The sequence below is a fragment of the Corvus kubaryi genome, unplaced genomic scaffold (assembly GCF_017639235.1).
Source record: "Corvus kubaryi isolate FWS band 111438036 unplaced genomic scaffold, C.kubaryi_AGA036_p1.0 37265, whole genome shotgun sequence".
NCBI lineage: Eukaryota > Metazoa > Chordata > Aves > Passeriformes > Corvidae > Corvus > Corvus kubaryi.
In genome coordinates, this window is record NW_024581080.1 from 1,456,736 (window position 1) to 1,477,858 (window position 21,123).

At 46.0% G+C, this 21,123-nt stretch overlaps 1 protein-coding gene across 2 annotated transcripts in view; it reads right to left on the reverse strand.

The window, feature by feature from the left end:
* Nucleotides 1–19,468, reverse strand: part of ADAM28 (ADAM metallopeptidase domain 28) — a 23,286-nt gene extending 3,818 nt beyond the window's left edge. The window contains exons 1-20 of one of the 2 annotated variants that reach the window (XM_042024789.1): nucleotides 19,188–19,468; nucleotides 16,581–16,681; nucleotides 15,890–15,966; nucleotides 14,390–14,468; nucleotides 12,722–12,798; nucleotides 12,030–12,225; nucleotides 11,525–11,587; nucleotides 10,517–10,588; nucleotides 9,478–9,647; nucleotides 7,637–7,721; nucleotides 6,942–7,072; nucleotides 6,459–6,636; nucleotides 6,007–6,096; nucleotides 5,101–5,296; nucleotides 4,104–4,206; nucleotides 3,432–3,588; nucleotides 2,756–2,836; nucleotides 2,156–2,234; nucleotides 835–925; nucleotides 390–489 (exon numbers count right to left, since the gene is read on the reverse strand). In XM_042024789.1, the coding sequence (XP_041880723.1) occupies nucleotides 390–489; nucleotides 835–925; nucleotides 2,156–2,234; nucleotides 2,756–2,836; nucleotides 3,432–3,588; nucleotides 4,104–4,206; nucleotides 5,101–5,296; nucleotides 6,007–6,096; nucleotides 6,459–6,636; nucleotides 6,942–7,072; nucleotides 7,637–7,721; nucleotides 9,478–9,647; nucleotides 10,517–10,588; nucleotides 11,525–11,587; nucleotides 12,030–12,225; nucleotides 12,722–12,798; nucleotides 14,390–14,468; nucleotides 15,890–15,966; nucleotides 16,581–16,681; nucleotides 19,188–19,236 (2,175 nt within the window). In that variant the 5' untranslated portion in view covers nucleotides 19,237–19,468. The remainder of the gene's footprint in view (nucleotides 1–389; nucleotides 490–834; nucleotides 926–2,155; nucleotides 2,235–2,755; nucleotides 2,837–3,431; nucleotides 3,589–4,103; nucleotides 4,207–5,100; nucleotides 5,297–6,006; nucleotides 6,097–6,458; nucleotides 6,637–6,941; nucleotides 7,073–7,636; nucleotides 7,722–9,477; nucleotides 9,648–10,516; nucleotides 10,589–11,524; nucleotides 11,588–12,029; nucleotides 12,226–12,721; nucleotides 12,799–14,389; nucleotides 14,469–15,889; nucleotides 15,967–16,580; nucleotides 16,682–19,187) is intronic. The other variant, XM_042024788.1, reaches the window with a different exon arrangement.
* Nucleotides 19,469–21,123: the final 1,655 nt, after the last annotated feature.

Below are 21,123 nucleotides of genomic sequence, written 5' to 3' on the forward strand. Positions count from 1 at the left end.
CAGCCTGTCCCTCCCCTCAGCATTTTGGGAATCTCCAGCTGGGATTCCCAGCCTGTCCCTCCCCTCAGCATTTTGGGAATCTCCAGCTGGGATTCCCAGCCTGTCCCTCCCCTCAACATTTTGGGAATCTCGTGCTGGGATTCCCAGCCTGTCCTTCCCCTCAGCATTTTGGGAATCTCGAGCTGGGATTCCCGGCCTGTCCCTCCCCTCAGCATTTTGGGAATCTCGAGCTGGGATTCCCGGCCTGTCCCTCCCCTCAGCATTTTGGGAATCTCCAGCTGGGATTCCCAGCGCTGTCCCCTCAGCATTTTGGGAATCTCGTGGAAGTGCAGCCACTTTGGCTGATGGTTGGGCCCTCGGGGACAGTCCCCAGCTGTCCCTGCTCTCACCTTCTGGGCAGGTGGCACCAGCACGGGCTGCTCTCTGCAGCTCTGCTCCTGATCCACAAAGACCTGGTTGGTGGCTCCGGGTCCCCTCCTCGTCTGGTGCCTGTCGAAGATTTCATATCATGGTAAATTTTACTTGATTTAAAGAAAAAACCTCACAGCTGAAGCCCTGCCTTACTCCTCCTGGTGTTTTGTAGCCATGTCCTTGATTTCTCTCTGCCCTTTATTTATTGAGGATTATTAAGGATTTATCAAGAGCTCCATTTCAACTCTTCCATCCCCTCCACACCACGGGATTTCTGAAACACCTCCACAAATCTCACGGACCATCTTCCTTCCTTTCCAGAGTCTAATTCCCCCCACCCCCATTGCAAACTCCACCTTACACCTCTGCAGGTATTTCCTGGCTGTGGTTTGTGGGGTTTAGGTGGATGTGGGAAGGATTTACCTCTTGTGGAAGCCTCGGAAGCGGGTGAGCAGCACGGCGGCAACTGCAGTGACAGCCAGGACAGCCAGCACCCCGGCAGCGACGGCGATGCCTGGCAGGGACAGAAACAGCCCTTAGAGCATCTGGGAATCATTGGGGCAGGGACAGGAACAGCCCCTAAAGCACTGGGGAATCATTGGGGCAGGAACAGCCCTTAAAACATCGGGGAATCATTGGGACAGGAACAGCCCTTAAAACATCAGGGAATCACTGGGGCAGGGACAGGAACAGCCCCTAAAGCACCCCAGAACCACTGAGGGGGCAGGGACCCAACAAGAGCCGCCGTTGTTTACAAGTTTCCCATCATCGCTGGAGAAGGAATTTTTTAAACTCCATTCGTTCTCACTTTATGGCTTCCCCTGCCACAAATGGTGATGGGGAAAGATGAATTCCTGCTGGTTTTGCCATATTTGAAGTCAGCTGTCCTCAGGGTAAACAAATCCTAAACCAACCCTAAACCAACCCTGCCCTTCCCATCCACCCTCATTCCCGTGTCCTTGCTCTCCTGTCTCAAAGGCTGTTACCCAAAGTGGGGTGCAGACCTTCAAATTGCCCTCAAATAAAGTTTCTTTCACAATATTCAACAAAACTACTCCAAAGCCTCAACCAAGCCAGAGGTTCAGAGCTGAGGGTGCTCTGGTGAGGGTGAAGAGAGGACAAATATATTTCATATTATGAATGAAATAAAGCCTTTTTCTTTTCTCCCAAACACGTGGAAATCTGGACACAAATTATTTTCCCTCGGAGGTGGATCATTAAAGACCATGCAGATGATAAATGAACTTGTCCAGCTCGTCAGAGCAAACTTCTCGGGATCCTGGCTCCACTTTGAAGGGACAGGGAGCTTGTTATTCCAAGAATAAAAAGGAGGAGCCTGTCGCTCTCACCTCCAGGGGGAATCACTTGTCAGCTTAGAAGGAAAAACACCTTCCCTACTCATCCCTAGAGGACTGGGAGGTGCTCAGAAATCAGCTCCCTGGAGATGCAATCCTGGCAAAGCAGCAGGGATTTCAGTTGGATATTAAGACAAATTTCTTCATGGAAAGGATTGTCCAGCTCTGGAACGGGCTGGAGTCCCATCCCTGGAATTGTTCAAAAAGCCTGGCTGTGGCAGCTGAGGGCAGGATTTGGTGGTGCTGGTTGGTGGCTGGGCTTGATGAGCTTAACGATTCTAATTAACAACTGCATGAACCACTCTGGTGCTGGGCTGCTCCCCTGGAGCTCCCCTGCTCATTGCAGCCAGGAAAGGACAAATTCCAAGGTGTGGGACTGTGGCACTTACTGGTGAGGGTTGAGGAGCTGTCACAGGTCGGGGGTGCCCACCCCTCCTCACACTGGCACTGCAGCTTGTGGTCACACACCTGTGGAGGACAAAGCAGGGACACCTCAGTCGGGAATTTGGGGGGTCAGAAAGTTTCTGGGTGAGGATCCTGAGAAGTTTTTTGAAGCTCTCAGTTCATTTGGGCTAAAATTTAGCACAAAAAGGAGCAGTTTTGGGTTAAAGACCATCCTGTTGTCATGTACGTTTTGTTTCTGCAGTGAAAGTTTCACTCCAGAGTTAATCTATTTATGTGTAGGTCTCTGAATGGCCAAAGATGAGCAGAATTCTCTTCCCCAAACCAAAATGGCCTAAAAAAATTAGCTTTGATACCGTGGCTCAGGGGTAGGGCCAGGCACAGGGGCTGTGTCCATCTCCTGGGCAAAAATATCGATGCTACATCAGGGTAGATTAGTTTTTATCAAAATTTAAGAAGTTTCTGACTCCCCAAATTTGACAGATTCATATCAATGACTTAAACCCTGTCAGCAAGAGGGTCTGAGGCTGATCTGCATTGTTTCCTTGGGGTTTTAAAGTGGATAACATTGAAAGCTGGTGTCTCACAGCGTGGCCAGAGCACTTGGCAGAGCAGTTGGTGGACCTGAAGACCTCCTCAGCATAGACACACTCTCCATGGCTGCACACCTGGAATGAGAGGAAACCACAGGGATTTGGAGCTTCCAGGACAGGCAGAGCTTGCATTTTATCCTGTGAGGGGATGGAGAGCAGCACGAGACACAGAACCAGCACTGGAAAGCCCTTAAACCCTTTTAGGAGAGGGAGATGGGGGCTTAATTTCCAATTTGGGTGTTTTATAGCAAGGGGAGTGACAGAGATGTGCAGACATCCCTTCTTCCCACTCCAATCCCTCATCCCGCCCTTCCAGGTAGGAATACACAGGGAAGGGGTTGGAAACAGCACCCAGAGATGCCTGGCACATCTATTGTGGAAATAATTAACTGTAATAACACATTAACGAGCCCCTAACCCTTCACACAGAGCTGTGTTCCTGCTGCCACACATCTTTGTGACAGTGAGAGGGAATAAGGCAGCAGCCAAGCCCGAGGAAATGGGAACGGTGGCAATTCCTGCTGGCTTTGCTGCTGGTTTGGGATAAAAGTTGGGAAAAGAGATCAGCAGAAGTTTGGGGCCCACTCAGTCTTCCCATGTACAAGAGAGAATTCTATAAACCAGACTGAAAGAGGGGGAGGAATAAAGAAAAAAGTCATTCTCTACTCACCATCCCATTCCCACACTTGGTTCCATCCAGGATCATCCCCGGGTCTGCTTCTCCATTCCTGGGAAAACTGGCTTTGCAGGAACCAAAGGTCACCAGGCTCCCCTCCTTAGGCATCTCCCTCCCTCCGGAACAGAAGAGTTTTCCACACATTTTGTCTCTGGAAGGAGAACAGGAGCTGTTACCCAAGGGCATGGCCCAGCAAACCCCTCTGAGCTGGTGTTTCCTGCAGCCTGAATTCCAAGGAAACGGCTGCGAAAGGGAACGCTGGCTGGGGTGAGGGCAGCTTGGTTAGAGCAGGTGACAAGTTCTTAAATCCTGCTGAGTTTCTTAGGGAACACAAATTCATTCACAGAAATGAGCATTTAACTGGTATTCCTTCACTTGTGAGGTTCAAATTCCCTATCCCAAAAATCCCTGGATTTCCCTGCACACTCACACACACTCATCCTCCCCAGCAGCCTTGCACAGATCTCTGTGCACACCTTTGCTCTCTCTCACCTCATGATTTAAATCCTCTTTTCTTAGAAGTTATTTCCCACAATTTTCAGACAGAACAAGAAGGGACTCAGGGCTGTGCCACTAAAATAGGGTGGCCCTGGCTTCTGTCTCCTAATTTGAGTGGGAATGGCCTCTCTTCCCAAATCCCAGCAAGTTCCATAGCCCAGTGCTTACTTTCTCTTGCACGGGACGTGAGTCCCTTTCTCCTTCCTGCAGTACCCATAATAGGCTCCCTTCTCGTTCATGTGGTAGCAGGAGGCTGCGCCATCTGTTGCCTCTGCAGGAGGAAAAGGCAGCGGGATCAGTTTGGGATCTCTGCTTGGGACAACTGGGAATGTTCCATCTCCTTGCCTTGCTTAGGAAATGGCCCTTCCCAAAGAAGTGCCCATGGGCGTAAATGACCTTCTGGCACTTCAGCCTGGAGAAGGGAAGGCTCTGGGGAAACCTTGGAGCCCCTTGCAGGGCCTAAAGGGGCTCCAGGAGAGCTGGAGAGGGACTGGGGACAAGGGATGGAGGGACAGGACCCAGGGAATGGCTTCCCAGCGCCAGAGGGCAGGGATGGATGGGATATTGGGAAGGAATTGTTCCCTGTCAGGGCGGGGAGGGGCTGGGATGGAATTCCCAGAGCAGCTGTGGCTGCCCCTGGATCCCTGGAAGTGCCCAAGGCCAGGCTGGATGGGGCCTGGAGCAGCCTGGGACAGTGGGAGGTGTCCCTGCCCTGGCAGGGGGTGGCACTGGAGGGGATTTAAGTTCCCACTCAGCCCAAACCATTCCCCAGCTCTAAGAAACGCTGCTTTCAGAATCACCCAGATGTGCCAAATTTGGCTGTTAATTTGCAGGACAGACATTTCCTCTTCCTATTTAGCCCAAACCACTTCCCCAACTCCATTCCAGCTACTTCAGACCCATTCTGCAAAAGAGGAATGCGCTCCCCACTTCCCATTTTTCTGGAAGCTCAGAGCACCCCTAAGCTGCAGCTCACGAGTTACAACCACTGACAGTGGGAAATGTAACAATCATCATTAATTATGCTAGAACTAGGGTTTATCTTCATGGGTGAGCCATTCCTGAGGTACAGCAGATCTGAGGGTTTGGAGATGCAGGATTCCCTTCTCTCCCTCTCTCCTGTGACCGAGATGAGCTGATTTTTCCAGCTCCACAGGGCACTCACGTGGTCCGAAGGCAGCTTTGCACTGGCTCTCCCGGGTGGGACAGGTGCCCATGTAGCAGTAGCCCTCTCCATAGTTGCAGGGGTGCCCGTTGACCCGGAATCGATCCTCGGGGCAGCTGGAGGAGCGCCCTGTGCACATCTCAGCCAGGTCACAGTCGTGTTTCACCGGCCGGCACACCGAGCCGGACTTCTTGTACTGAGGGAGGGAGAAACGCCCCACTCAGCACCCAGCACTGCTCAGAAGCACCCAGCTGAAGGGTGAAAATAGGGCAGGACAAGCTCCTCCTCACTCCACAGGCTGTGTGAGGAGCAAGATCCATATCTCACTCCGTGTTGGATGTGCCAGTTCACAGGTTTTTTGCCTCTTGTGCCACAGCTTTTATTCCCAGGGGAAAATGGCCAATGAAAGGGCTCATTTCTCCAGGATGGTGGGAGAGTGAGGGAATTGATGGTGGTGGTGTGGTTTGGGATGGACTGGTGGGCATTGACAGGACCCAGGGAAGGGCTGGAGCTGGGGCAGGGCAGGGTCAGCTTGGATACCAGGGAAAGGTTCTTCCCCCGAGGCTGTTGGGCACTGCCCAGGCTCCCCAGGGAATGGGCACGGCCCCGAGGCTGCCAGAGCTCCAGGAGCGTTGGGACAGCGCTGCCAGGGACACCCAGGGTGGGATTTTGGGGTGTCTGTGCAGGGCCAGGGGCTGGATCAGTGATCCCAGTGCGTCCCTTCCCACTCAGGACATTCCATGAGTCCATGACAGTGCCTTTGTCAGTGCTGTTAAATACAAGCACAGGGGATCAGTTCTCCTTTATCTCAGCAGGGCTGAGGAGCTGGAGAGAGGAGGGTTCCACCTGGCAGCTCTCACGGGGGAGGGAAGGGTCTCACTGGCAGTTTTTGGGGAAGGGTCTCACCTGGCAGTTCTCACAGCAGTCCCCATGTGCACAGGCAGCCCCCGAGGTCAGCTTGCAGCTCTCGGGGTCACAGCACTCGTTCGTGCACTCCTGGGACAGAGGCAGCAGTCAGAGCTGGGGCAGGGACACCAAACCACTGCCCCTGGCTGGGACCTGCCCTTGGCTTTGTTGGGAAGCACCTTCCCTACAAGCCCTGGGTTTGGAGGTAGAAGTTGTGCAGGGAACTTGGGGGTTTGGCTGAGACGTGGGGATGGCTTTGTCCCACTCTCAGTTCCTCTGTCCCCGCCTCCTGACAAACCAGGACTTCGTTTTTCCCAGCACCCTGCACACACCCAGCCACCCCAGCTTTGGCTGTGGATCTGTATCCACCTCAGGGACCAACAGAAAGCAGCTGCTGTCCAGCCTGGATCAACCCCTTTGCCTTTCCCAAGGATCATCTCATTCCCAGGTACCTCAGGAGTGCCACAGTCGCATTCCTCTCCCTTTTCCACGAATCCGTTCCCGCAGGACGCGGGGGCCACGATGCTGCTCAGCTCTGGGATGTTGGTCAGGCACTTGGGCATGTCAGCCAGCATGAACTTCTCAAAGCTCTGGAGGCTGCAGGAGCTGAATTCCTTGGGAATCACTGAGCTGTGTTGGGAAAACAAGAGGATTTCTGTTAGGATTGGCACAGGCAAGGAGGAGAAACGCCCTTTGGGAGAGAATTGGAGCAGGTGACTGTCCCCACAAGTCTTGGGTGTAAACATTTTTCTAAATATATAAGGATTAAAGTAGGTTTGGGTTGGGTTTTTTGGGGGAGTTTCTGTCTGGGAATATCTGACAATGGCCTGGGCATTCATCCATTTTTTTTTAAATAATTTGAATGGAATCATCTCACTGCACAAAAATACTGCTCTTGTTTGAAAGCTGGGAGCATTTGAAGCCCCAGGTCCCACCTGACAGTGTCTGTCATGATGCAGATGTCGTCGCTGCACGAGCAGGCCTCAGTGTCGTGGCTCATGCCCAGGTTGTGCCCCATCTCGTGGGCCATCGTGGCTGCCACTGCAATCTCGTTCCTGTTGTGGTCCTGGGGAGCCAAGAGCAGCTGTTATTTCCATGTGTGCTTTACAACGAGCAGGAACAACAGAGAAAATGAGAAACAGGACAGTTTTTCCTCAAGTGGAATTATCCTCGCCGTGCACAAGGGTTTGTGTGGTGCTCAGCCCATCTGTGCATCTGTCTGGGTCCTATGTCGTTATTTAATAAAAATGTTTATCAAATATGTATTAACTTTTTATGAAATCATGTAAAATTTACACCATGGAGGTGTGTATGTCACGTGTTTGCTTTCTTTACCCCCTCCACTTCAATTAAAATAAAATCCCAGGATCCCAGAATGGTTTGGGTTGGAGGGGACCTTAAATCCCATCCAATTCCATGGCAGGGACACCTTTCCCTATCCCAGGTTGCTCCAAGCCTCACCCAACCTGGCCTTGGACACTTCCAGGGCTCTGATTGTGAATTTTTACAGTCTAATAATGAAGCAAAGAACTGAAAGTGCCCTAACCCCAACGATTTTCATAAAGGTTCTTTGGCTGGGTAAAAAAACCATAGAAAAGCCTTTCAAAAATGAAATAAAAAGGAATCAGACCTGAATAATACCTGCAGAGTATAAATCACTGCATATGGATTTGAGGAAGGCCAATCCAATCGTGGTCCCCTCGAAGTCCAGGCCTCTGGAAGGAAGCACAAAAGCACAGTGAGATCAAGGGCGTGCCCAGGATGGGATCTGAGCTCAGGGATCTTTTCCTAACCAGGCTGGAGGTTTCATCCCCAGCTCTGGATGGCATCTCAGATCCAATACAAGATTTATTTTAATATAAATCAGATAAACAAAAACCCAGTTGAATGCACTTTTCATTTTAATATTTACTTAAATTCTGTGGTGGTTCATAAGGTGGAAAGCATCTGTTGGTGTGTAAAGAGCTGAATGAGGAGCTCCAAACACAGCAAAGAGCTGGGATGAGTCAGGACCTCTGGACACAGGACAGAAAAGTGGGGTCAGTGCTGGTTTAATTTGGCATTTCCCACATTTTTGGGGAAATTTAATTCATCATTTCCCTGCTAAACTTCACATTATGACTCTTTCAGTGGTCAGATTTCGCTGCAGTCCCCCAGGGCACTCAACTTCTGTGAGCAAAACCAGAAGAAGAGTCTTAGATAAGGCAGAAATTCCCATTCCCCATTTTTGCAGGGATTCAGCTGGAAAAATCTGATGCCGTGTCCTGGCAGGAATTTATTTGTGCTCCATGACAAAAAAGAAAATAAAAGCAAAAAAAAATGAACTTGCATTTATATTTTTTTCCTGGAATTGGTACAAGCCGGTGTTGGAATGGGTGAAATCCAGGCCAGGCTAGTGCCACTGACTGGTGACAAATTTTAAGGAATAAAAAGTGCCTTGGATGGGTTTGGTGAGCGATTTTTAAGGAATAAAAAGGGGCTTGATTCTGTGACCAATTTTTAAGGAATAGAAAGAGCCTTGGATGTGTTTGGTGAGCGAGTTTTAAGGAATAAAAAGGGCCTTGATTGTGTGACCAATTTTTAAGGAATAAAAACGGCCTTGGATGTGTTTGGTGAGTGATTTTTAAGGAATAAAAACGACCTTGGATGTGTTTGGTGAGTGAGTTTCAAGGAATAAAAAGGGCCTTGATTTTGTGACCAATTTTTAAGGAATAAAAACAGCCTTGAATGTGTTTGGTAACCAATTTTAAGGAAAAAAAGGGCCTTGGATATGTTTGATGACCAATTTTTAAGGATTAAAGAGGGCCTTGGATGTGTTTGGTGAGCGATTTTTAAGGATTAAAAAGGGCCTTGGATGTGTTTGGTGAGCAAGTTTTAAGGAATAAAAAGGGTCTTGATTCTTTGACCAATTTTTAAGGAATAAAAAGAGCCTTGGACGTGTTTGGTGAGTGATTTTTAAGGAATAAAAAGTGGCTTGGATGTGTTTTTGACCAATTTTTAAGGAATAAAAAGAGCCTTGGATGTGTTTGGTGAGTGATTTTTAAGGATTAAAAAGGGCCTTGGACGTGTTTGGTGAGCGATTTTTAAGGAATAAAAAGTGGCTTGGATGTGTTTGGTGAGCGATTTTTCAGGAATAAAAACAACCTTAGATGTGTTTGGCGAGTGATTTTTAAGGAATAAAAGGGGCCTTAATTGTGTGACCAATTTTTAAGGAATAAAAACGGCCTTGGATGTGTTTGGTGAGTGATTTTTAAGGAATAAAAAGTGCCTTGGACGTGTTTTTGACCAATTTTTAAGGATTAAAAAGAGCCTTGGATGTGTTTGCTGAGTGATTTTTAAGGAATAAAAAGGGCCTTGAATGTGTTTCTGACCAATTTTTAGGAATTAAAATGGCCTGGAATGCATTTGGTGAGCTGTTTTTCAGGAATAAAAACGTGCTGGGAAGGGAGTGGCAGAGGGAAGGGCACCCACGTGATGAGCTGAGCGTTGTCGTTCCGTTTCCTCTTGAGCAGATCCGCCAGGCGCCACTTGGAGAAGGCGTCCAGGGTGAACCCTGCGCTCCTGCTCAGGGGACACTTGTCCCCATCTGTCCACACCTCCAGGCCAACCAGAGCCACGTGGGTGTTGATGGCTTTATAAACCTGCAGCAGAGGATTAATTAAAAATCAATCCATTAAAAATGAATGCATGTTGTTAAAAATCGATGCTAAGGAAACAAAGCCTTGTCCTGGTGCTTGGGTCACTTTTTCCACTTCCAGTAGCCAAACTCCAGACCTAACAAAGCTTTTCCAAGCTCTGAATTCCAAAAAACCCTCACCAAATAAACCATGAGATCTGATTTCCCACCACGTTGAAAGGAACTTTAAAGTGGGGTTAAAATACTTGAAAATTCCGGCAATTTTGGAAGAAATTTGCCAAAGAAATCAAGAATCAATTTATTCTTTTTGAATCCACCATTCACTTGACAAGTGATTAGAAAATATCTTAAAAGTTTTGGTAGAAATAATGAAAGTAGGAGTAGAAATAATTAAAGTAGGAGTAGAAATAATGAAAGTTGGAGTAGAAATAATTCTTATTAAAAATCTCATCTCTGAAGGCAAAGAACAGGAGGATATGGACAGATGTGGTAAATTTGCTTTCCAAATTACAATGAAGTTGAGTTTTCATTCATTCCTATGCATAATAATGAAAGTTTATGATGTTTAAAATAGAAAGAATTTATAAATCACTTGGATTTTTATGGTTTTCAATAGAAAAAAACTTTATAAATCACTCAGATTTCTATGATTTTCAATAGAAATAATTATAAATCACTTGGATTTCGATGGTTTTCAATAGGAAAAATTATAAATCACTTGGATTTCAATGGTTTTCAATAGAAATAATTATAAATCACTTGGATTTCTATGGTTTTCAATAGAAATAATTACAAATCACTTATATTTCAATGGTTTTCAATAGAAAAAAATTATAAATCACTTGGATTTCAGTGTCACTTGTTTGCTCTCACCGTGTTGATGTAGTTGACTATTCCAAATATCCTTTGTCTTAGATTTTTAACATCTTCATCATATTTCTTGTACTGAAAAGGCAAATACAGCACATCAGGAAAAGGGGATTTATCAGGAAATAAATGTCCCACAGAAGATTGTTTTGCAAACCACACCACGTGTAAAAAATCGTATTTTATATAAAAACTATCTGTTTGATGTAGGATTTTATCAGATGTTGGGTTTCAATATCAGCCCCTTCCAAAATGGGAATTTCTGTGTAGGGTGCAGAGAAGGAGTTGGACTCAATGATCCTTGTGGGTCCCTTTGAGCTCGGGATATTCCCTTCAAATTCAGGATATTCCCTTCAAATTCAGGATATTCCCTTTGAATTCAGGATATTCCCTTCCAAATCAGGATATTCCCTTCCAAATCAGGATAATCCCTTCGAATTCAGGATATTCCCTTTGAATTCAGGATATTCCCTTCCAAATCAGGATATTCCCTTCAAATTCAGGATATTCCCTTCCAAATCAGGATATTCCCTTCCAATTCAGGATAATCCCTTTCAAATCAGATCATTCCCTTCCAAATCAGGATAATCCATTCGAATTCAGGATATTCCCTCTGAATTCAGGATATTCCCTTCCAGCTCGGGATAATCCCTTTGAATTCAGGATAATCCCTTTCAAATCAGATCATTCTCTTCCAAATCAAGATATTCCCTTCCAAATCAGGATATTCCCTTCCAACTCAGGATAATCCCTTCCAATTCAGGATATTCCCTTCGAATTCAGGATATTCCCTTCTAGCTCAGGATATTCCAACAGCACAAGCACTGCAAGGTCTTTCCTAAATCCAGGTCATCTCCAGGTGCAAATTCCAAAATAAATCCCCTTTAGGAATCCCTTTTCCCAGCCAGGCTCAGTGGAACCTTGTAGCTCTTGTAGGAGCCCAGGACTACGAGTTGGGATACCCTGGGAAGCTCCTCTGGAGCTGATCAAACACAAAATAATTCCAAAACTCACCAGAGCATTGTCTGCAACGATGTAGAGCTCCAGGAACTTCTTGGCTTTCAGGTAAGCTTTCATCTAAAGGAATTATTGATTTTAAACGACTTTTAAGAGCTTTTCCAATCCCAACCTCTACCATTTCAAAACTGTTTCTTAATTATATTAATTATTGAGGGGATTTCTTTGGCCAGGTCATTCAGAATGGGACTGGTTTGGGTTTAAATGACGAGAAGTAGGCTGGGTATTAAAATTTTTACTCAGATATGGAAGGTAAAATAGATATTAATGAGTATTTAGGTGTTAAAGGTGCAATGGGCACCTGTCAGTAAAGGCAGGAGGGTTGAACTCAGCTGGTGACTCTGAAATCTCAGATCTGGAAGATTTTGCTCTGGTTTTTAAGATCTGACCCCACTTCCCTGTGTTTAATCAATCCTTTGTGGAGGTGCCACCAAAAAATTGGGATTTGTGCTATTTAGACTTCTCCTATTCCCTTTTTTTGATGGGATAGCCACGTCCTTACCTCTGGGCTGTTGCTGGATTTGAAGATGTCGTTGATGGGGTCACTGGAGTCCTGCTCCCAGGAGTTGTTGAGCAGCCCACAGGTTTTGATGGGCTCTTGTTTCAGGGCCTCATATTTATAAACCACGTGTTCCTCCCTGTCCGAGGCTCCCAGGGGCTCGATGAAGAACTTCTGGCCATGGGTCTCAAAATAGCCACTAAAAAAAGGGTTGGAAAGTGAGGTTTTGGATCAAAGAAGCATTTATCCCAAGCATGTAGACCCTTGGAATGTTCCAGCAGCCTGAGGCAGTGTGCAACACTTCAGAAGCAGAAATCAATTAATTAATTATTGCTGAGTCAATTGGAAGATTTGGGTGCTCTCAGTCAAAGAGAAGCTGGGTTAGGAATTAATTTGATTTAAATTTTGGGGGGGTTGTGCTGACAGAAGTGGTTGAGAAGTGGATTTCGTTCCAGTGGGGAATTCGAAGATGTTTTCATCCTGATTTGAGGTGAAAAGCTGAAATACTGTAAGGAACTAAGAATAACTATTTTTCTTCCTTCCCCCTCTGTTTTTCTTTGGGAAAAAAGTTGCCAAGGCCTGAACGAAAGATCACATGACTTCTTTCCTTCCTGATTCTCTCCTGTTGGAGCACTTATCCCAAAGCATTTATCCCAAAATCCCATTCTGCCCTTGGAACCCAAACCCCTCCTCACCTCAGCCCTTTGCAGGTGCTGATGCTGGCCACAGATTCAGCATCACCCTCCACGTGGCCTCCATAGTAACAGTGATCCTGGTTGGAAAAAAAATCCAGGGTCAGGTTGGGCTGAGGATTTCAGAAAACAAATTAAACTATCTCCAAATGACAACAAACTGCACTACTTGAGGAGGTCTCCCATTAGGAGATTTGTAAAATGAATTTTAAAAGTTGGTGATCGTTTCCATGTTTGCTGTGGACCCATTTTTTTTTTATTCTTCAACATGGAGTTACCCAAATCATGGCAAATCCAACAATTCTGGGCTCTGGTCAATGCACAGCACAGAAAAAAAGGAATATTCCCACTCCCTGCTCCAAATTAAGCACACACTGCTGTGCTCTGCTCGGTTAAAGTCCACACCAAATGGTTTCCTTGTGCCCAGATTTCGAGGAAAGGCTCTTTAATTAGCCAACAATTAAATGCATTCATTTCAATGGGATTAAAATACAGGTATTATATTAAACACGGGTAGGGGAAAGAGTTTGGGGGCTTAATTGGCTTAAGGATTTAAGGTTTCTGTTTCTGTGTTCAGAGAGACTTCAAAGTCACTGAGGGGTTGTGGAAAATTTTACCCCCAGCGTTTTCCTAACTGGAGTTCTTAAGATCCTGGATCCAAACCCTTGTGCCTTGTGCCTTTTGTTTTCTCATGAATTTTTGATTCCACTTTATCATTTATTTCTCTTCCTTCCACCACAAAGTGTCAACTTTGTTACAGGGAAAAAGACATCCACAAAGGGAAAGTTACGGGGGGAAAGTGGAGGATTTCTCTCCATCCTTTGGGGATACAAGAGGAAAAACTCCTGATCCTAATGCAATATCCGGAGTGCAGGAATTCCCTGTTCAGCACAGATGGGTCTGTCTGAGTTTGTCTTTATCCAGGTTTTTCACACTCCGTTCAGGGAGTGAAAATAATTGGAGCAATCAGAAAAAAAACCCCAAAAATAACCAACCCAGAGTTATTTCTGCACATTTATTTCAGTCAGAATCCTCCTAATTGCTCCTAACAAAGAAAATTAGGCTTTGAATTCCAGACTGTGTTGTTAAAACACATCTCATGAGCTTGGAGGAGAACTTCAGGTGGGAGCTTTGGGGAAGATCAGTGCCCAGTTAATTAAAAAATCCCTTCTGCAGTGAGTCCCGTTTGCCTGGAGGTGCAGAACTGATCTGCCAGGGCTCAGAGGAGGCAGCTGGGCTCAGGTGCTGCGAGCGTGGCTGGAAATGTGAGCCGGGAGGAAATGGGGCCTTATCGGGCTCGGGATCTCCTTGGGATCAGGGCGGAAATCAGGTCACGGGGCTGAGCAGGAGGAGCAGTCTGGAGGGCAAAGCAGCAAGGTTGAAAGCTTTGGGATGGCCCTGACTCCAACAAAAGGCTGGAATTTGACCCTGAAGTTGTTCAGCTGCCACTGAGGTGGGGCCTTCCTGGAAGCCAAACCATGGAGCTGATTCCCAACAGGCACAAGGGCCAAATCCCAACTTCCCCATCCTTTCAGAGTCACCCTAACTGGCTTAGAACCTGGAATTCAAACCGTGCCTTTCTGTCTCACATCTCCTGTTATTTCATGGATCCGTGAGTCTCATGTGGACCTCAAGACTGGATGTAAAAGGGAAAAACCCTTCCTGCGTTACCTTGATCCCAGGAGTTGTTGTGATCTGTCGGCCGTCAGCAGAATAAAGAGTTTCAGAATAATCCCCAGCCAGGAGATCCCTGCAAGGAGCCAAGTGCAGTCATTATTCCAAGGAAATTGTTGCCATGTAGAAATGAGGTGATGACACAGCGCACCGAGTATGTGGGGAATTCAAACAATTACTCAGGTTATTCTTAGTATCGGAGAAACTCGGGAAGCAAAAGCTGCAGGGAGGGGAATTCTGCTTGCTCATAATCCTTACTCAAACAAACAGACTTTTCTAAAAGAAGAAAGGAATTAAAGTCTGCTGATTTTACTGGGATAAACTCATCTCCTGGCAGATCTGGATGCAAATGTATAATTATACATTGATTTTTTGGGGCCCGTTTTTACACCTTCCTAAAAGCAGCACCTCTGCAGTGACTCCTGTTTGGGCAGCTCCCACCCACTGCCAGCATCCCATTTCTCTTCAAAGAATAGGATTTAGTGCAACACCATTTCCCTCCCCCCAGTCCAAATATTTAGATTAGATTAAAACAGGGGAAAGCAGTTAATTACAGTCTATATTTAACATGAATTGATTATGGCACTACTGTATTTGCACAGCCTGTGGAGCAGCACCCTTTCACCCAGACTGTCGGAGCGTGTGGTAAATGTTCTGCTGGAGCCAGACTTCCCATTTCCAGGAAGGTTTTGTCAATGCCAGGTTATGTTTGGTTACTCCAGGTTCAAAAGAAGTAGTGCTAAGGTAAATATCTATATCAATGTATCAATCTATCAGTGAATCAATCAATCCATCTATTATCTATCTATAATATAGAGATATATAAACATAGAACCACAAATTTATTAAGGTTTGAAAACACCTCTAGGATCATCGAGTCTGTCCTAAAATCTTGGAATGGTTTGGGTGGGAAGGGACCTGAAGGATCATCCAGTTTCACAGGCAGGGACACTTCCCACTGTCCCAGGCTGCTCCAAGCCCCATCCAGCCTGGCCTTGGGCACTTCCAGAGATCCAGGGGCAGCCACAGCTGCTCTGGAAATTCCATCCCAGCCCCTCCCCAGCCTCCTCAGGAGGAATTTCTTCCTAATCTCTAATTTAAACCCTCTCTCTCTCAGTTTAAACCACCCCCCTTGTCCTGTCACTCCAGGCTACAATTCTGAAACCCACAGCCTCTTCATGGTCACAGAAAACTTGTGAGGCAACAGAAAAAGCTTAAATATGCATTGGATTGAACAATTTAGGAAAGAAATGGGGGAGCAGAGGTAGCAGGATGGGAAGTGCCTCCATCATGGCAACGTCTCATCCCCAGCACTTATTCCACGTTCCCAAAACACTGACAGGATTCTTCCTCTCCCCTCTTCTTTCCTTGCCATTGAGATGTTGCATTTACCAGAATACTTCTATTTTACAGGGCTCTAATCCCTGTTTTTTGGCATCCTGAACACCCTGCCGTGGCTCACAGCGAGCAAGAAGGGAAGAGCTGAGCTGAACCCACCGATTTTTTCGTAGCTGCAGCACCACTTCCTCTCCGTTGGCTTTGATCCCGTACTTCACGGTGTCTTCGTATTTGCTCTGTAAACAGATTGAAGTGTCAGAATATGCTCTGCTGCAGCTCCTGGCCTCAGCAGTGGTGTTATTGGAATGCCAGCCGTGTTCTTTTCCTCCTCTTCCCACCAAAAACAAGGATTCTGGCAGGAGCAGAATAAGCAGGAGGTCACTCTGTTTGAGGGGTTTTAATTAGAGGAGCAATTTTGACCTTGCAAATTCATTTCTACCTCCATAAGCACAAATCGTGCATGCTGGGGAAGTGCTGAGGGGGATGTTTATGTTCAGACACTTCCATAACACCCTCTGGAAGTGCGTCAACCATGGTTGGTTTTAATTATTGGTTTAATTTAATCCAAATGAAAGTGTCCACAGGTTATTAAAAACCTGAGCAGTATCAAACCCTGCATCTTTGCAGAGGTACAAAGCTCAGAAGAGCCTCGGATGGCCTGAGGGATTCTCTGCATGCTGAGCACACCTCAGCTCCTCTTCACGAACACGGGATCACTTCTCCAGGCTTTTCCTTTTGGAAGAGCAAATGCGTGTCCAAGTTCTCTTAGCCTTGAAACCCAAGGGTGTTTTAACTCCAGAGAACCTTCCCCATCTCTCAGAATCAGCCAAGAAATGATCTCCTTTCCTACCTCTGAGCTTGCTCCCACAGCTCTCCTGTGCACCGAGTGCAATTTCCGCGGGTAAACGATTTCATATTGCTCAGCTCCAGGGAACTTCCCGCTGCTGCTCCCTGGGGAGAAACAGACAGGGATTGATGAAAACACAATTTTAATTTATTAAACACCCAATTTTGTGGCTGGCCAGGTGATTCCTTTGGGCTCTTGCAACACCTTGTGCTGCCCTGCTTTCCCTCCACGGCGTGACCCAACACCAGTGGTTTTCCCATTCTGGATTTGGGAGGACTTGCCCTCCCTGGCTACTTCCATTAAAAAATTTCCTGCAATTCCCTTGGGGTTTCTCCTCCCAGCTCTGAGCAGTTCAAGTCCCAACAGGCCAGCCCAGCCATGCCAGTGCAGCCTTTCCCTCTGCATTTTCCAGTGGCATGAATTAAATGATTTGGGTTTGTGGAATGAGCAATCTCCAAACCTTATCACGTGACAGGCAGGCCCAGACTGCCTCTGGATCTGCAAATAAATTTACACAATGCAGAGGTCTGCAGCAGGATTCCTGCTCTGCAAAGCCTTGGCACATACATAATTGTGGCAGAACTTTAAGAGAGGGTGGCAAGAAATAATTACAACTTTTACCTCTTGAATTGGGTTGAGGGAGATACAGCAGAAGGATGGGAGAGGTGTTTGGGCATGGCCAGGTAAAATAATGGGAGATAGGCAGGAAATTAGGAAAACCTTGAAGGTGGAAGGAGTCCAAGAGGTTCCTTAACTGCCAGAACCCTTTGAGTGGTCTCATAAGGTCTGCAGTGGCTGCAAAGAGCTGGGTAAGGAAATGCAGAGCTGATAAAAAGAATTTTTCTTTTCTGCTCTGAACCTCAGCAAATCCAGAGCAAAGTTAATTTGGGGTGGGCAGCACCCTGGAGTTCATCCTGGCAGCTGGAAGCCAGGTTTTTGGGAAAACAGGGTTGTACAAGGGATGTGTTGGTTTCCACCAAGGCAAACCCTGAGCTCTTTAATCTCCTACAAAAGGGAATTTCATTTGAATTGGTGAATTCTTGAGGGCCTGTATTTGAAAAATAAACCAAGAACAACAACAAAAAAAACCCCCTAAGCTGCCCAGAAAGCCAACAAAACCCTGCAAAAACAAAGGCACAGAGCACCTCCCATGATAATTCCTGCCCCAGGGCCAGGTTTTTCCAGGAGTGAGGCCTCCAATTACTGTAATTTTCTCTCTCTGGAACAGCAGAGCACATCCTCGTGCAAATTGTCGAAGTAAAACAAACAGATCCATTCTTTTATCACTGATTTATTTGATTCAACCCTTTCCAAATGTAATTGCAGAACAAACCTGGTTGTATCTTGATAAAGATGTTGAATTAATGGTGCAGAGGGATCCCGTGTCAGCTGAGCTGCTACACCGAGCACGTGCTGGGAGCAACTACCGAGTGTAACTTTACTACTGCCATTCACAACGGGGTTTTATATTTTTTTTAAGCAACTAATTATGTTTATTTTCCAAAAAAAAATCTGCTGCTTTTCAGATTTCCCTCCACAGGCCTCAAGTGTGTCCTTATGCAACAATCCCAGGAATATTTCAGGCCTCTTGGAACAAAGATCCCCAATTTTATCTCTCCACACCCTTTGTGCAACTCCAGCCCAGAGAGTTCAAGTTAAGGCGAGGTTTAAAGGGAGACTCAGGACTGAACTCATCCCTTCCCTGCAGCCTGATCCAGACAGAATTTCGAGGAAAACTGGTTGGTTTTGTTTGGAATGAATCCTTTCTTCGAGGGAGTTTTTTAATCAGCGCATTGTCTTTGCTGCCTTCAGGTTTTGTCTTGAGCTTGGAGGAGGAAAGAAATTCCTTGGGCCCCGTACAACAACTTGTAATAAGGAACAAATAACTGTGTGCTTTTCCAAGCAGAAAATCATTAGGGAGGATTTTATTGACAATGAAGTTGTGGTTTTGTCAAGAAAAAGAAGATAACACCTTTAAAGTGTGCACATTTTCAGATATTCTGTGCGAAAAACCAAATTATAGATCTGTGCCTGAATGCTAATTAAATGTTTAATTCTGGCTATAAATCCTGTGCATGCTTGTGCAGGCCAAGCCCTGAAAAACTCCGTTCCCTGTTGACAGGAATTGAAAGAAATTGTGTGTGTGAGGAAAAAGAAGCAGGGTCTGCTCAGGTGAAATCACCTGGATATAACCTGAAGCATCATGCAGCTAAATAAAGCCTGTTCAATATTTTAAATCAGGTAATGTTGTAATTGAATTCCTACAGAAATCTGCTACTTTATGGCCAAAATGCTGATAAATTGCTGTAATTGGCTAAATTGGCCTCTCACTTGCAGGGTAAGAATTGCTTTAGTGGTTCACAAAACCAACCAGTTGTGGGTCTTTAGGCAATTTATGGCCACTTGTCAAACAAGTAAATGCTGCTCTATCTAAAGAATTGTAGACAATTGCTTTGAATGCAAAGAGCAAAATCCCAAATATCCCTAACTCCATTTTCCAACGGCTTTAACTCACCGTTCCTCCCTAATATCTACCAGTTAATAATTAAAAATTCATCCAGACTTATCCATAGCAAAGCTGATAAAGGACTAAAACAAGAAGTGCCATACCTTGTTGGAGGAAATGCAGCAGAAGAGCAGAAATGAGGAGGATTTTCATCCTCGGGGTTGTGCTGGGCTGGCTGAGGGCTCCGTGGGCTGGGAATGTGGCGTTCCCAGCGTGGCCCTGCCCGGGAGCTCCTCTGGGCTGTGGGTGAGAGGCAGGGACGGGTTCAGCTTTATTCCTGCTCCTGCAGGAGGAAGTGTTTGCTAAAGGTGTTGCACAACACCAAGTCACAGAGTGTTACAGCAAGCGGAGTTCCTGCTGCTTGCTTCGTGCCCTGAACCTTGGGATAAGGATCAATCGTTGCTTTGGATTCGCTTCCCTGAAAACGGGGAAAAGAAAACGAATTAGGTCAATAAATCAATAAATATGGAGATTGGAGCTGTCATCGAATTACAGAACGGTTGGGGTGACCCTAAGGCCATCTATTTATGGTCTGGCTGACAAAAGCTGAAAGAAAACCGGTGGAATGTCAAGGAAGGAGTGTTCCCAGGAAGTTTAGGGTAAAACAGGTCCGCAGGGTGAAGTTGTGCTTTAATTCTGGGTATTTACCCCTGAACCTGGACCAGTGAATCACTGACAGAAAAAACACTGAGCTGAGCCTTTGCTGCCCCATCATCCCTGTTAGTAATGTTTGCTTCGGACTCAGGTGATTAAATAAAGGAGGCAGAGCAGGGAACGATCCAGGTGAGGTCTGTGCAATCATATTCCGAAAATCTCTGCCAGAAAAGCACCCCGTTGACTCAGTCAGCTGTAATAGAGGAGTAATAAACCTTCTCAGGCCACAAGTGTCAATACAGAGCTGCTTGAGAGGACTTGAACTTTTCATGGGTTTAAATGGGAGTTACAGAGTACGGAGAACTGGAATGGATCATCGGGATATGAATTGATATTTATATACAGCAGGATCAGCAATAGACAGGACACAGTAATATAGATATTCCTTGTTGATGTTAATTTATAAATGAGTAAATATATCTGGATAAATCCACAGGGGAATTATATCCACAGGAGAATTTTACTGCCTTTACCCCTCTCATGTAAGCGTGAGTAAGCAACTGTTTCTCTGTTGAAAAGTTCTGATTTTTTGGACATTTTTAAGCCAAACTTCCCCCTTAGATTTCTGCTGGATCTCCAGACATGCTGAGACAGATCGGGAGCTGCAAACAGATGGGTTTGAGCTTTTATTAAGTGTAGGATGGTGTTAATTGAGAACAATATTTGGCAGCTGCTTGTTTGGGACACTTCAGTCAAATATTTCAACACATGTCGCCATCCCAGGTTAGGAAAGAGGTCTCCAGGGAAAGAATTCGTGAAGGATTTGGACATACCCTTGCTCAGGTGCTCATCTGAGTTGCTCAAAATCAGACAGGAGCTGTGTCATCAAGTTTAGGTTGGTGCCTTTCAAATTCTGTAGAGATATAAAAGGTGGACAATTCATATTTTAAGTGTTCTATGAACAAAAATAAGCTGGGCATTCTTGGGCTGCATCTTTGCCTCGCCAAAGAAATAAATAATTAAGAGACATAACTGTGAACAACTGGTTTAAAAAACAAGTGGCTGCTGTCCAAGCACTGATCTCAGCTCATTCTCTCTGCATGACGCACTTGAAAACGATGTGTGACCCCTGAACTCCAGAGTTAATGCTCTTAATAAGCTGTGCTTTCCAGCAGGATGGAAGGGAGAGTTCCATCCCAACAAAGGGCTGGCAGGAAGAAGGGAATGTGCAGCGATGAAGGTCTTGGGGACACTTGAAAGGGAATGGGATGTAATTTCCTTTGGTGCCTGGAGAAGCATTTGATGTTCCTGCCCTGGCTTCAGCGATTTCGGAATGATCTGATCGTGGCTTCTTCACCTGGAGGTGCTCGCAGAGGTGTTCCTGAGGTCTCAGCTGGCTTGGGATTTTTTGAAGCCCCTAAAAAATTGGGCAAAGTCCAAGTGAGC